We start from the raw sequence: 16,564 nt of genomic DNA on the forward strand, positions 1-16,564 counted from the left end.
TCTGTGTGTGTAGTTCTCTATGTGTGTGTTGAGATGTTCTCTCTGTGAGTGTGTTGCCATGGGGAGCTGAGCCTCACGTCTGACACATTCTGCATTTCTTTGTTTCCTGCAGGTGGTACAGCTGCATGCTGGGAAAGAAGTGCAGTTTGGCGCCTTTGAAGGAGGAGCTGAGAAAACATGGGGTGAGTGCACACACACACACACACACACACACACACACACACACACACACTCACAGATACACACACACACACACACACACACACACACACACACACACACACACAATGGTGGTCTCATGTCAATATACACAGGCACACGGCACCCATCACATGTCTAGGCATGTCCTAACATGCCCCATGCCCAAAGGTATACACACATATACACACACACACACACACATATACACACACACACACACACATATATATATACACACACACACACACACAACCACACTTACACACACACACACAACCACACTTACACACACACACACAACCACACTTACACACACACACACAACCACACACACACCCACACATATATACATACACACACACACACACACAACTACACACACACATATACACACACACACACACACACACACACACACACACACATATATACATATATGGTGGAGTTGGGGGGAGTTGAAAGCCTGCCTGCCCCCCCGGGACCCCATCATTAGTAGAGGGAGGAGCTGATCAACCCCCCCAACCCCCCCTAACACGCTGGCTAAGCCATGTCACAGATGGGCTTTGGGACTGAGCACATTTTTGTTAGCGCCCGAGCGTGACCGAGACGCATGGCGATGTCCATTAACTCCCATTAGCCTAGCGTTAGCCTAGCATTAGCTCAGTTAGCCCGTGACCACTGACAGTCAGATGAGACAGGACTGATGCACCCCCCCCCCCCCCTCACTGTCAATCATCTGGGGTCCTCCAGGGCTCCCCGGCAGCTAGCCCACAATGCCCTTCTCCTTCTGAGGTGTCAGAGGGCTGTCGCTGCTCATCAGCGTGAGTGCTGCAACGTTGGCCTCCGTCCAGGAGTGTGTGTGTGTGTGTGTGTGTGTGTGTGTGTGTGTGTGTGTGTGTTTGTGTGTGCGATAGAGGAGTCTAATTAATATGGTAATGGTGTTCGCACCCTCTCTCCTTCTACCTCACTATCTGTTTTCCCTCTCTCCTCCCTCCCTCCCTCTCTCTCTCCTCCTTCCCTCCCTCTCTCCTCCCTCCCTCCCTCTATCCTCCCTCCCTCCCTCCCTCCTCCCTCCCTCCCTCTCTCCTTCCTTCCTCTCTCTCTCCTCCCTCCCTCCCTCTCTCTCTCCTCCCTCTCTCCTCCCTCCCTCCTTCCCTCCCTCTCTCTCTCCTCCCTCCCTCCCTCTCTCCTCCCTCTCTCCTCCCTCCCTCCCTCCCTCCTCCCTCCCTCCCTCTCTCCTTCCTTCCTCTCTCTCTCCTCCCTCCCTCCCTCTCTCTCTCCTCCCTCTCTCCTCCCTCCCTCCCTCTCTCCCTCCCTCCCTCTCTCCTTCCTTCCTCTCTCCCTCTCGTGTTGCTTGTTTAATCTGGTGAGTGTTTAGGGGTCGACCCCAGGCGCTGGTAAAAGTGTGTGTCTACTTCTCTCTCTGATCCTGTGCTCCTGACCTCTGACCTTTTTCAATCCCCTCGGAAACCCTCCTCCTATTGACTCCTGCAGCGTAGCAGCGTCATGTCCGGGGGGGGGGGGGGTACTTGTACATCAAGGCGCCTCACGCTACAGAAACAGGAGATAGGCTCCTGCCCCTATGACTAGAGTGGAGTGGATGTGAGAAAGTTGTTGTGTTCCTAACAACTCGCGACGTTAGAATTATAAGGTTCTATCTTTTTATTTTTTTATTTTTTTACATAATCTGATGCATTAGGTGTTTATTAATGCCTGTGTGGTGTTATTTTTAAAATGTTTACCTTTTTTAGTTAGTAATTAATAAAATACAAAGGTTCCATCTCACAAAACATAATGGAATGTAAAAACTTTGACGCTCAATATCTCTGAACTGCCCTAAACAGAGATAGAACCTTATCATTCTAAACGGAGATAGAACCTTATCATTCTAAACGGAGATAGAACCTTATCATTCTAAACGGAGATAGAACCTTATCATTCTAAACGGAGATAGAACCTTATCAGGGGCGGCGCTAGGGGGTGGCTACTGGGGCTCAAGCCCCGGATGTTTTCTGAAAAGCCCCGAATGTTTTACTTTAAAAAAATAAATAAAAAAAAAATAAAAAAATCTCGTGAGTAACGTGCAGTACCGGAGTCCAACAGAGAGGCAGCAGCTGCGCGACATTAGCCTGCGTACTGGGTAGCCTACCCTGCCCTGAAGAAGAAGTGATCTCAATCAGTGCTTGACTTGCAAAATTGTAAGGATGGATATCCCAAAGTTGTTTCAACAAAACAAGCGCCTTGTTGCAGCAGCAGTATCAGCAGCTGACAACAATGACATCACCAGCAGTAATGACATAGATGATGTTTCAGGTTTGTGAATCTTATTAGAAAGGTGACTGACTCACTGACACTACTTTTCCGGTTTGCTAATGCTAGCTGGCTATCATAACATAACGTTATGTTATAATGAAAATGAAACATAGCAAGGTACTGTTACGGTACATGGTAAGAAATCAAACAAAGGATAATACTTATACAAATAAAGTGAATAACAGGCTGATAGTCTTTGATATCTGTACTCTGGTTGACTGAGTAACAAGTGAAAAAGAATGATGTAACGTTAATGTTACAGCTAGTAAACATGGAGTAACCACATTAAGTATGCCCTTATAGTAGTATGTATGTATACAGAACATGACTCAAATCTATCCTAAGATGTAACGCTAACTAACTAAGTTTGTTTAATGTCCCAGGGGGGATTTGATTTCACAGTACTATACACAGGCCAACAATACATGTAATATATCGTCATATAACACAGGACAAGACTCTAAATACAATATAAGTGGTGAGCACAGAGACTGCCCTGATATAATAACTATAGCCATCTCTTTTATCCACTTTTTTATCGTGATCTCGCTGTTTTTTTATATACCGTATATGGCTGGCTCAGTGTTGTTGTCTGTCCTTTATGTTGTGTTGTTATGTGTTGTTTTTAGTGGAGTGGCGTGGCAGAATGAATTTCCCCACGGGGATAAATAAAGTATCATTGAATTGAATTGAATTGATACATACTGTAACATAACTAGCCTCAGCCCATCAATTATGTAATTCTATACAAATATAAATGATGGTGACTGACAGGGGGAGCTACCAGTGGTGTAGTCTAGTTTTTTCTAGTGGGTATACTGTGATTTTGCCCTCCCAGTCAGAGCGACACCTGTCCCGTAGCGACACCCCATACGCACCACCACACTCACTTATGCATACAGTATGCATCTACACCAGTGTTTGCTGCCTTGGGGGGGGGGGGGGGTGGCATGGACTGTACTTGTACATCAAGCTGCCTCACGCTACAGAAACAGGAGATAGGCTCCTGCCCCCTAAGGGCCGTTAGGCTCGAGAACCATCGGTTCTCAAGGCTACTTACGTGGTCTTGACTACATGTCCACTTTCTCACCTGGTTCTTGCTCTCTCTCTCTCTGGTGTGCCGACACCATCCTGCTCTCTCTCCTTCTCTCCCTCTCTATCCTCCTCTCTCCCTCTTTTGCTGTCACCCAAAAGGCAAATATAACAACCAGAGTATTTATAATTTAATAAGAGGTATACATTGAATTCATATAAAATCATAACATCATTCTAATTGAATATTGGGTTGCTGTGGGCAATAGAGTCAGATACTGTCTTTAATTACTCTCTCACCTGTAAGAAAATCGTATGTCCAACTACAAAAAACAGACATTTCCAATGAGTGAGGGTTTGTTCCAATGCTTCAATCCACTGTCCATGTACTGTAAATATGCCATTATGGTATTACCATAAAGCCCAATTCTAGCAGAATAAGAAAGATTGTATATCTACTTTAAGTAAAATAATAAAGTGCCTCCAGTTAGCTCTTTAGCTGGCATGTGTGCAGCAGACTAGCTCATCTAATCACCTCTGAGCTAGCTAGCTAGCTTGCTAGTTCTTTGACACTATTATTCACACCATGAAACTATAATCAGACACTTGAATGAATGAATGAATGAATGAATTAATGAATGAATGAATGAATCGTCTTTATTGTCATTGCTACAGTACAGGTACCAAACAACGAAATTTAGGAGGGGTGGCTCCCCTGGTGTTAGGAAAGGGGAAAAAACACTTTTAAAAAAATCACAAGAAGGGAAGGAGCTGGTTTACATAAATAAAGGCTATGTACACTATCCACTATACTATACTGTACAGATAGACGACTAGGGTTGTCATATTGCACAATAGTGTTATTGCACATTTATTTAAAGTGTCGCAGTTTGCAGGCTTGAAATGTACATATTTGTGCCTCAGCACTACACCTGATTTTTTCAGTCCAGCTGGCTGGCGAAATGAGGGAGTGCTTCGCCAACCAATCAGGTAGCGGTATTGCCCTGCCTCCCCCTACCATCCTAGGTTTCGCAAATTCGCGGCCCGCCCACCCCAAGGCTCTGTAGGGGAAATACTGAGACTAGCATTCTGAACGACTGGTTATGTGATAACAAACATGTCAGAAAGTTCGAAGTAAGTGCTTCGTAACACAGGTCTACGGGGTGAATTTTATGAATGAAAGTGAAAGTTCTGTCACAAAACGCCGTTACGTATCCTCGCGCATTTTCTAGTGGGTATACGCAAATCCTTGGCCTTTCCTAGTGGGTATACGGCGTAGTCCTGCGTATCACGTAGACTACACCACTGGGAGCTACGTGTGCTGACCTCCCTCTGTGCCCAGAACCACCACAATTAGTTTGCTTCATTAAAGGGTGTGAATGTATATGTGTTCTCCAGTGCCTTTTGTCTGCTTTAAGGTGGTGGTAAGTTGAAGGTTGAAGGCAAAATTTTCCGGCGCGCTCCGCGCGCACATTATATTCTCCCTCTGGGCTAAGCCCCGGATCTCCTACGATCCTAAATCCGCCCCTGAACCTTATCATTCTAAACGGAGATAGAACCTTATCATTCTAAACGGAGATAGAACCTTATCATTCTAAACGGAGATAGAACCTTATCATTCTAAACGGAGATAGAACCTTATCATTCTAAACGGAGATAGAACCTTATCATTCTAAGCTCACGAATTGAGAAAGGGGTTTGGGTATAAAACAGCTTCAGCCTGAGTGTGTGGTCAGGGTCAGGGTCAGGGTTAGGTAGGGTAGTGGTGGTCCAGTGGATAGTGAGTTCCACTGGTGATCAAAAGGTCATGAATTCAAATTCCACCTGGGAACACTTTACCACTCAAGCCCTTTTTACACATAGTTCTCTCTCTGTAAATTACATGAAATCCCAACCCGTGCCGCCAGTGTTTTTTTCCGCCATTCACACGAGATACGTAACCCTTTACGTGCCGCACCAGGCAATGTTCACGCTTCTGTTCACACCTAAGCGTTTTCTATGGACTTACACAAGGACTTGACCAGGGAAATTGCCTGAGTGGATTTCCCTTGAAATTCTGTTCACACACAGGTAGCCTAAATTCCATGGAATTTAATGGGAAAGCTCTTATGTGTGAATGGGGGTGTTAGTGTGCCCGTGAGTAAGTAAGGCACTAAGCCCTAAACGACTCCAGGCAGACAGACTGTCCCTCTGACTGTAATCTCACATTGTAAGTGGCTTTGGATAAAAGCATCTGCTGCTTAATGGTTAAAATTCAGAGAAAGAAAATTAAACAAATGATTGAGGTGGTGATGGGAAACGTGTCGAGTGGAGACGGTCTCGGTGCCTCGTCCCCCCGCCCTCCAGGCTGGGTGGAGGGGGGGGGGGGCTGCTCTCAGCCCTGGGTGTGTGAAGGTGTGTGTGTGTGTGTGTGTGTGTGTGTGTGTGTGTGTGTGTGTGTGTGTGTGTGTGTGTGTGTGTGTGAAGGTGTCCTTTTAAACATGTTGGACACCTGGGGCTTCTCACCTCACTCTGCTACTGCTGCAGGAATGCCAGACACTCTAGACACAAGGTGTGTGTGTGTGTGTGTGTGTGTGTGTGTGTGTGTGTGTGTGTGAGACATGGTGTGTTGTTGTGCCTCCTCCTGTTGTCGCTGCTGTTGCTGCATGCTCCTGGAACAAACTCCCTGAAGAAATCAAACAGGCCCAAACCCTTAAAATATTTAAATCTAAGCTAAAAAAAATACGTCATGTTTTGCACCAGTTATGATTAAACACAAACACTTCTATCAATGTCTTTTTTCCCATTAACTATTGTCTTTTTAAATGTTTTCTCTAAATCTATTTACTTCTTATATTTGCTTTTATTCATTGTCATTTTTATTTTCTTACTATGCTCCTCTTGCTGTATTTTTTAAATAATGCATGTAAAGCACTTTGAGTTGCCCCTGTGGTATGAAATGTGCTCTACAAATAAACCTGCCTTGCCTTGTCCTCCCCAGGTGCCCCACGTGACCCACACAGAGTTCTGCCAGGGGCGGACCATGCGCTGGGCGCTGGCCTGGAGCTTCTATGACCACGTGGTGCTGCCGGTAAGCTTGTCCAGGCGGGGTGGGCAGGGTGGGCAGGGTGGGCGGGGTGGGCAGGGTGGGGGGGGCAGGGTGGGCAGGGTGGGCAGGGTGGGCAGGGTGGGCGCCGTCCCCACGGAGACCCAGAAACATCAGCACATCAGCACATTAGCATCGCCCCAAAGTGCTGCTCAACTGAGCAGAGGACTAGGGAGAGGTGTACGGGGACGCCAACATCTCTCTGTCTGTCTCTGTTTCTCTGTCTGTCTCTGTTTCTCTGTCTGTCTCTGTCTCTGTCTGTCTCTGCCTGTCTCTCTGTCTGTCTCTGGCTCTGTCTCTCTGTCTCTCTGTCTCTGTCTCTCTGTCTGTCTCTGTCTCTCTGTCTGTCTCTCTCTGTCTCTGTCTCTCTCTGTCTGTCTCTGTCTGTCTGTCTGTCTCTGTTTCTCTGTCTTGTCTGTCTGTTTCTGTCTGTCTGTCTCTCTCTCTCTCTGTCTCTCTCTCTCTCTCTGTCTCTCTCTCTCTCTGTGTCTCTCTCTCTCTCATTCATAGCCGTCTGTGTACGTCTCATCCATACCTACTTCTGAATGCTCCGATGAGCCTTCCTCAATAATGCATTCTCATCCCCACCCCTCTCTCTCATCCCTCTCTCCACTCCTCTCTTCATCCCCCTCTCCACCTCCTCTACACCTCTCTCTCTCTCCCTCTCTCTCTCTCTCCCTCCCTCCTTCCTGCTCCAGGCCATTCCATTAGACACACTTAACACACACTCTGGGGACATGGCTGCTGTGTCTCCTTAATTTGCCGTATCCAAGGCAACAGTTTCCGGGGCAGGGGTGTGCTCGCATGCCACGCCGTCATTGTCTTTGGGGGCACTGATGATGGAGTGGAGGCGGCAAACCCGAGAAAACCAGAGAGAGAGAAAACCGAGAGAAAGAAAGAAAAGGCAGAGAGAGAGAGAGTGATGAAAGAGCGTCATGGAGAGGACGATAACTAAAGCTAAACATGATATAAACAGCGATGGTGAAACAGGAGGAGATGGCTGCTATAGGCCTCAGGGGAGGGAGGAAGTGCGATGGTCACTCTTGTAGTTCCAGTTGCCTTTTAACACCAAGCCAGTTGAGCAGAAAGATTGGCCTACATTTCAACCCCCCCACCGTGTGTGTGTGTGTGTGTGTGTGTGTGTGTCTGTGTGTGTGTGTGTGTGTGTGTGTGTGTGTGTGTGTGTGTGTGTGTGTCTGTGTGTGTGTGTGTGTGTGTGTGTGTGTGTGTGTGTGTGTGTGTGTTAACGTGTCAGGCTAGATGACCCCTCATCTGGTGTGTGTGTGTCAGGCTGGCTTTGAGGTGTGTGTGTGCGTGTGTGTGCTTGCATGCGCTGTTCCATGCATGACTTGCTATGCTGATGTGCGCTTGCATGCGAGTATATGTGTGCATATGAATGTCTATATGTACAGGGTGTATGAGTATATGCATGAATGTCTGTGACCTACTTACCTGTTCTAACCCCTCTGTGACTCTACATTCCTCCAGAGAGAGAGAGAGAGAGAGAGAGAGAGAGAGAGAGAGAGTTCTGCTCTCTGTTGGGGGTGGAACGCTACACAAAGATTTCGGGAAGGGGAACGCAAAGGCCCCTGTTGTTGTTGTTGTTGTTGTTGTTGTTGTCGGTCTCTGTGCGCCATGTGACCCAGAGGAAGGGGGCGTGTCAGGAATGCAGCCTGTCAGGAGGAGATTGACTGCAGGGAGTGTTGGTAAGAGAGAGAGGGTTCAGGGGTCAGAGAGGGGTCATGGGTCAGAGGCATTTAAGGTTTGAGGGGCCCACAGGAGGGGGGGGGGGGTTAGTGGGGAGGGTGTTTAGAGATAAGCCCTGCTGTCAAGCCCAAGGTTAAATGGTCATCATGCGTGTGTGTGAGGAAGGTAAACAAAGCGTGTGACAGCTGTGGTTCAGGAGGTGAAGCGGGTAGAGAGGGAGAGACGGCATCTAATGATCGCCTGGTCAGCAGATCTGTGGTTTGCTGAACACTGAACCCCAAATTACTCCCAATGAGCGGCCAGGCGTGTGTGTGTGTGTGTGTGTGTGTGTGTGTGTGTGTGTGTGTGTGTGTGTGTGTGTGTGTGTGTGTCAGTGTGTCTCTGTGTGTGTCTGTGTGTGTCTCTGTGTCTGTGGGTAATTGAATAATGGTGTTTTATTTGGAGAACCAGGCTGTAGGTTGAACTCCCGACCTGTGTCTGTATCTGTGTCTGTGTCTGTCTGTATGTGTGTGTGTGTGTGTGTGTGTGTGTGTCTGTGTCTGTGTCTCTGTGTGTGTGTGTGTGTGTCAGATAAATAATGGAGAGAAAGGGAGAGTCGAGCTGATTCACTGCAGAGGAGAAACACACACACACACACACACATTGGGTGAAGATAACCCATTTTTTGTTGGTGTGGACTATGTGTGTGTGTGCACGCACGCATGCACACTCACATGGACTGTGTGTCTGTTACTGTGTGTCTCTGTTACTGTGTGTCTCTGTTACTGTGTGTATCTGTTACTGTGTGTATCTATGTTCTGTACACACAGGCAGTCTTGACGTGATGAATTGTATTGATTTTAACCTCCTTTAGCTCTCCTTTGAGTGGATGGGTTTACTGGAGGAGACACACACACACACACACACACACAGTAGAGGGAACAATAAGAAACAGATGAAGCTAACAAGCCCTGCTGTAGGCCAGACACACTCAGACTAAACCTCTTATTGACCGCTCCCATTATCACGCTGCTTTTCGCTTTGGCGGCGTTGTTGCTGCAATTTGATTTAATTTCTACCCACTCAATCCCACAATCTGAATTTAAATTAGATGTGAATTGAGAAATGGTTTCCTATTGTTTCCGAGGATTCGTGTTGAATTCACGAGTTGAATTTCAATTAAATAACTGTATTGAGTGAAGACAACATTGGAACCCAACCCTGTTTTTCTTCTATCCTACAATTCATGAATGGAACATGACTATCGTTCATTATTAAAGCCTTTTGAAGATGCAATTCGTGAGCTTAGAATGATAAGGTTCTATCTCCGTTTAGAATGATAAGGTTCTATCTCCGTTTAGAATGATAAGGTTCTATCTCCGTTTAGAATGATAAGGTTCTATCTCCGTCTAGGGTAGTTCAGAGATATTGAGCGTCAAAGTTTTTACATTCCATTATGTTTTGTGAGATGGAACCTTTGTATTTTATGAATTACTAACTCAAAAATTTCAACATTTTAAAAAATAACACCACACAGGCATTAATAAACACCTAATGGATCAGATTATGTAAAAAACTCAATTTTGACAAAAATGTAGATAGAACCTTAGAATTCTAACATCAGGAATTAACATTATCAGCAGCGCACAGGAGAACAGCTTTGAAAAGAGGCTGTTCTCAGAGCAGTCTGAAGGTCGTAGTCCAGGTCTCCTTGGTGCTGAGCTGTGGAGGTCAGCTGGCCATGCTGTCTGCTAGCCAATGTCCTTCAGTGCCAGGGGAGGCTAGGGGAGGTAGAAATGGGAGGATGGGCTCATGGTAATGCATGGAACGATGCGAAGGAGAGGAGAAGAGGCCTCTGGAGGAGGGGTTGTGTGTGTAGGGATTGTGTGTGTGTGTAGGGGTTGTGTGTGTGTGTGTGTAAGGGTTGTGTGTGTGTGTGTGTGTAGGGGTTGTGTGTGTAGGGTTGTGTGTGTGTGTGTGTGTGTGTAGGGGTTGTGTGTGTGTAGGGGTATGTGTGTGTAGGGGTTGTGTGTGTGTAGGGGTTGTGTGTGTGTGTGTTTAGGGTGTGTGTGTGTGTAGGGCTTGTGTGTGTGTGTGTGTGTGTGTGTGTGTGTGTGTGTGTGTAGGGCTTGTGTGTGTGTAGGGGTTGTGTGTGCGTGTGTAGGGGTTGTGTGTGTGGGGGTTGTGTGTGTGTGTGGGGTTGTGTGTGTAGGGGTTGTGTGTGTGTAGGGGTTGTGTGTGTGTAGGGGTGTGTGTGTGTGTGTGTGTGTGTGTGTGTGTAGGGACTGTGTGTAGCACATGCTTTGATAAGAAGGGCTGTGGCCAGAGCAGTGTGCCACTGAGAGGCTGCTCTGGAGTCAGTCAGCAGTGTTGCCAATGTCATTGCAGGGGCGTGAGACTGGGAATCACATGGGTTGGGGGCTCCCCCTTGTGGTGTGTTACGACATGGCATCCTTGCCTTTTTCTTAGCCGAAGAAGAGGTGGCTTGTTGAGAGACTGGTTCAAACTGGCGAGAGAGCACAGCACATTAGCTGGCCTAGGCGTTGGAATACGGCTACTGATATTTATTGATGTTTTAGAATTTTAGAATTTAGAATTCACCATGGTGGATGTTTTTGGGGGGTTGGGATAAAGGAAAAAGAAGACATTGGTTGATGTTAGAATTATAAGGTTCTATCTACATTTGTCAACATTTAGTTTTTTACATAATCTGATCCATTTTATTAATGCCTGTGTGGTGTTATTTTTTTAAATGTTGACATTTTTGAGTTAGGAATTAATAAAATACAAGGGTTCCATCTCACAGAACATAATGGAATGTAAAAACATTGACGCTCAATATGAATGAATGAATGAATGGTCTTTATTGTCATTTATATAGTACAGGTACCAAACAACGAAATTTGGGAGGGGGGGCTCCCCTGGTGCTAGGAAAAAAATACTAAAAACAAGAAGGGAAAGGAGCTGGTTTACATAAATAAAGGCTATGTACACTATCCACTATACTATACTATACAACAGATATCTATGAACTGCCCTAAACGGAGATAGAACCTTATCATTCTAAACGGAGATAGAACCTTATCATTCTAAACGGAGATAGAACCTTATCATTCTAAACGGAGATAGAACCTTATCATTCTAAACGGAGATAGAACCTTATCATTCTAAACGGAGATAGAACCTTCTCATTCTAAACAGAGATCGAACCTTATCATTCTAAACGGAGATAGAACCTTATCATTCTAAACAGAGATAGAACCTTATCATTCTAAACGGAGATAGAACCTTATCATTCTAAACGGAGATAGAACCTTATCATTCTAAACTCACTATTGACAGAAAGATGAAGAGAAATGTGGGTTATGACTCAGCTGTTACGTGAGCCGGCCTAAGGGGACATGAGTCATCGGTGAGAATGTGCGACTCTCTCTCCTTCCTTCTCTCTCGCTCTTTCCATCAAACCCTCTTTCTGCAGACTCATCCTCCCTCACACTCCTTCTCTCTCTTTCACAACGGCCCTCTGCTCCCTCTTCCTCCTCTTCCTCCATCTTTGTTTTTCCACCTTCTCTTCTTCCTCCTCCTCCTCTTTAGTCATCACTTTCACTCCTCGGCCGCAATCCAATATAGTTTCCATGGAGACTACCGGTAACTTCACCTGCTCTTGAAATGATTGTCTCCTAAAGGTACAATTATATAACATTCAAGCTTTCGGTTTCCTGGTAGTTGTAATGACATGACATTTAACAGACGCCAGAATGACATTTAACAGAAGGTTCTATCTCCATTTTTGTCAAAATTTAGTTTTTTACATAATCTGATCCATTAGGTGTTTATTAATGCCTGTGTGGTGTTATTTTTAAAATGTTGACATTTTTGAGTTAGTAATTAAGGTTCCATCTCACAAAACATAATGGAATGTAAAAACTTTGACGCTCAATATCTCTGAACTACCCTAAACGGAGATAGAACCTTATCATTCTAAACGGAGATAGAACCTTATCATTCTAAGCTCACGAAATACATGTGAATATACAGTAGAGAAACTGAACAGGGGGATGGGGAGATTTCAGGAGGGACAGTTAAGGTGTAGCCTGAAGAGATGGAGGTCTTCAGGAGGGACAGTTAAGGTGTAGCCTGAAGAGATGGAGGTCTTCAGGAGGGACAGTTAAGGTGTAGCCTGAAGAGATAGGTCTTCAGTCTACGGCGGAAGATTTTTGGCATTTAGGCCTAGCAGACACCTTTATCCAAAGCGACTTACAACGTACATTTGTCTAAAGTAAGTGAATCTTCTCTCAAACAGTCATCATATGAAAACAAAATCTATGCTCGGACCAGGGTCCATTGGCAGTCACAATGCTAGAAGAAGAAATGATTCATTTATTTACAGTGGAGAGACCGTACAGGTTAGTAAAGGGTAGTGGGGAGGGACAGTAGACTGAAGAGATGGGTCTTCAATCTATGACGGAAGATAGGTCATAATAATGAGCGTTAAATTGGAAGCAATCAGGGAATGAGATCCCTTGAAAGAGATGTTTAATGTACCAACGCTGGTTGAAGCACTTTCTAAAATGTTTTAGCGTGTGTTAACACTTAGTGGACTCATGGATTTTCTGTCCTTTCTGTCTTTGGTGGCGGGCCTCCTCAAATCCTGCTTGCATGCAGAAACACAACAGCTAATGTCCGGCACAGGAAGTCCTTTTTTGGGAGGGGGGGGGGGGGGGGGGTGGTTATATTATGAGTGTTCCTACTACTACGTATAATATGATATTACTGCCCCCTGTTGGCAGTTCCCTGAACATCCTCTGTGAAGTAACTGACTTCCAGTAGTAGTAGTAGTAGTAGTAGTAGTAGTAGTAGTAGTAGTAGTAGTAGTAGTAGTGACTATAGTAGTAGTAGTAGTAGTAGTAGTAGTAGCAGCAGCAGTAGTAGTAGTAGTAGTAGTAGTAGTAGTAGTAGCAGTAGTAGTAGTAGTAATAGTAGTAGTAGTAGTAGTAGTAGTAGCAGCAGTAGTAGTAGTAGTAGTAGTAGTAGTGACTATAGTAGTAGTAGTAGTAGTGGCAGTAGTAGTAGTAGTAGTAGTGACTATAGTAGTAGTAGTAGTAGTAGTAGTAGTAGTAGTAGCAGCAGTAGTAGTAGTAGTAGTAGCAGTAGTAGTAGTAGCAGTAGTGACTATAGTAGTAGTAGTAGTAGTAGTAGCAGTAGTAGTAGTAGTAGTAGTAGGAGTAGTAGTAGTAGTAGGAGTAGTAGTAGTAGTAGTAGTAGTAGCAGTAGTAGTAGTGACGACTATAGTAGTAGTAGTAGTAGTGACTATAGTAGTAGTAGTAGTAGCAGTAGTAGTAGTAGTAGTAGTAGTAGTAGTAGTAGTAGTGGTGACGACTATAGTAGTAGTAGTAGTAGTAGTAGTAGTGACTATAGTAGGCTAGTAGTAGTAATGACACAGCAGTCTAGAAAGTCAGTGAGAGGTCCATGTGTGAAACGTACTTTGTTGCTTACCACCAGGTTACACACATCTCTGTTTCTACCTGCCCTCTGTGTCTCCTGCACAATGCTGTCAGTCTTCACCATGACTGAGAACATGTTGTTTTATCACAATAATACTGTTTGATTATTCTTCCAGACATTATGTCTGGGAATTCCCATCTCCGGTGTATTTTGTCCCTAAACAATGAACCCGTCCTCTGATTTCTGCCTCTGTTAAACCCCACTGATGTTCATTGGAGATGGCTGTCTTGTTCATTCATCCTTCCTCTCTCTCTCTCTCTCTCTCTCTCTCTCTCTCTCTCTCTCTCTCTCTCTCCCTCTCTCTCTCTCTCTCTCTCCTCTCTCTCTCTCTCCCTCCCTCTCTCTCTCTCTCTCTCTCTCTCTCTCTCTCTCTCTCTCTCTCTCTCTCTCTCTCCTCCAGTCGCCCCCCAGTAAGAAGCGTAAGGTGGAGAAGTTTACTCCTCGTAAGCCGCTGTCCTTCACGGTCCTGCAGCCCAAGGTGAGGCAGCTTCAGGCGACGGCCTCGTCTCTGGGCTGTGGAGCACACAGCAGCGCTGTGGAGGCCGTCACCTTTCTACTGGAGAGGACGCTCACAGACTCACGGGTAAACACACATGTACACACACACACGACAGAATACCACCCCCAGTTTGTGAGTTTAGAATTATAAGGTTCTATCTCCGTTTAGAATGATAAGGTTCTATCTCCGTCTAGGGTAGTTCAGAGATATTGAGCGTCAAAGTTTTTACATTCCATTATGTTTTGTGAGATGGAACCTTTGTATTTTATTAATTACTAACTCAAAAATGTCAACATTTTAAAAATAACACCACACAGGCATTAATAAACACCTAATGGATCAGATTATGTAAAAAACTCAATTTTGACAAAAAATGGAGATAGAACCTTATAATTCTAACGTCACAAGTTATCAATTCACAACATGTAACCAACCGCATCGCAGACAGCACGGTGGGAGGATGTATGACAATAACTTCAGTGTAGTAGAGGGAAACTTGGGGTGTTGCAACTGACCACTTCCACCTAAGGTTGGAGAAGGAAGCAAGGCAAAGCACATTTCATACAACAGATGCAATCCAAAAGTGCTTTAGACTCTAAAGTGGAAAGCCTTCCCAGAAGAGTGGAGACTGTTGTAGCAGCAAAGGGACCAACTCCATATTAAAGCCCAGCTTGTAAACACACACACACTCACTCACTCACTCACTCACAAACACACAAACACACTCACTCACTCACTCACTCACAAACACACTCACTCACTCACTCACTCACAAACACACACAAACACACTCACTCACTCACTCACAAACACACACAAACACACTCACTCACTCACTCACTCACTCACTCACAAACACACTCACTCACTCACTCACTCACTCACTCACTCACAAACACACACTCACTCACTCACTCACTCACTCACTCACTCACACACACACACACACTCACAAACACACACACACACACACACACACTCACTCACTCACTCACTCACTCACTCACTCACTCACAAACACACACAAACACACTCACTCACTCACTCACAAACACTCACAAACACACTCACTCACTCACAAACACACACTCTCACTCGCTGTGTGTTGTGTGTTGACTGCAGGTGCTTCATAAACGTGTCCCACGTGTGAAGGATGAGCAGTCGCTGTTCCTGACCGCTGTGGAGAACACCTGGATCCACCGGCGGAAGAAACACCGGGACCTGGGCCGTCAGCTCCGAGAGCTGCCCAGAGCGCCCCCTGGTGCAGGGGGGGGCCACAACCCTGCCACTGCTGCCCCCGCCACCACATCCAAGACCTCACAACCGCAGAAGCAGCAACCCCCCTCCTCTTCACAAAGCATCGATAGATTGAGAATTATCTTCAAGAAAGAACCCACAGCAACACAGCAGCCAGCCAGGGAACCACAGTCACCGTCTCCAGACCTGGAGTCCAACAGGACCCAGCCACGTCCCCAGGGGACCAGAGTCCAGGACGATGTCCAAAGGCCGGGGGAGGACGCCTGCAGTGTCCCACGGGAAGACACGGGTGAGAGTGAGAGCGTCACCGTGGAGTCTCCCACCGCTGCACCCCCCCAAACTCAGACCCAGGCAGCAGCAGCACTGCACACGGAGCAGGAAGTCCAAACCGCCCCGCAGGAAGTACCTGCCGAGCCAGAGGAGGAAACCAAAGTGAAACAGGAAGTGGCGCCTGCGGAGCGGAGGCCCGAGAGCCCCTTCGCCGTGCAGCACTTCCTGTTCAAGAGCCTGGTGAACGTGAGGGCGGAGGAGAGGGACGTCTCCGTGGAGATGCACTGGGTGGAGGGGCAGAACAAGGAGCTGATGAACCAGCTGCTTACCTACCTGAAGAACGAGCTCCTCAGGACTGTGGCCTCGGGGAACGCAGCCCAACATCTCCGACACGCCTCGGGGAACGCAGCCCAACATCTCCGACACGCACGTTCTGCTGTACCCTCCTAGCAGTGTTTCAACCAGGTAGAACCCAGGTCGAACCGTACCTAAGCTGATCTGTCGTCGTCGTTGTCCCTGTGCTGATCTCCCATTGGTCAGATTCAGTAGGTTAGATGTGCTGAGAAACCACACTGTCACTAGCCAGTCGGTCGGTTGGTTGGTTGGTTCAGAGTTGTTGATTATGGTCTCAATGTTTTTGTAACATGTCTGTTTTGTAACGGTTAAGACTGAGGCAGGATTTGACTTGTCGTCTCTAGGTGTCACTAGGTGTAAAA

At 46.1% G+C, this 16,564-nt stretch overlaps 1 protein-coding gene across 1 annotated transcript in view; it reads left to right on the forward strand.

Moving 5' to 3' along the window:
- mettl16 (methyltransferase 16, N6-methyladenosine) overlaps positions 1–16,564 on the forward strand; it is a 38,000-nt gene extending 21,436 nt beyond the window's left edge. The window contains exons 7-10 of the mRNA XM_080549114.1: positions 113–182; positions 6,527–6,616; positions 14,223–14,405; positions 15,444–16,564. Coding sequence (XP_080405240.1) covers positions 113–182; positions 6,527–6,616; positions 14,223–14,405; positions 15,444–16,298 — 1,198 coding nt within the window. The 3' untranslated portion in view covers positions 16,299–16,564. The remainder of the gene's footprint in view (positions 1–112; positions 183–6,526; positions 6,617–14,222; positions 14,406–15,443) is intronic.

Source organism: Nansenia antarctica (genome assembly GCF_963989245.1).
Source record: "Nansenia antarctica genome assembly, chromosome: 19".
NCBI classification, from domain to species: Eukaryota; Metazoa; Chordata; class Actinopteri; order Argentiniformes; family Microstomatidae; genus Nansenia; species Nansenia antarctica.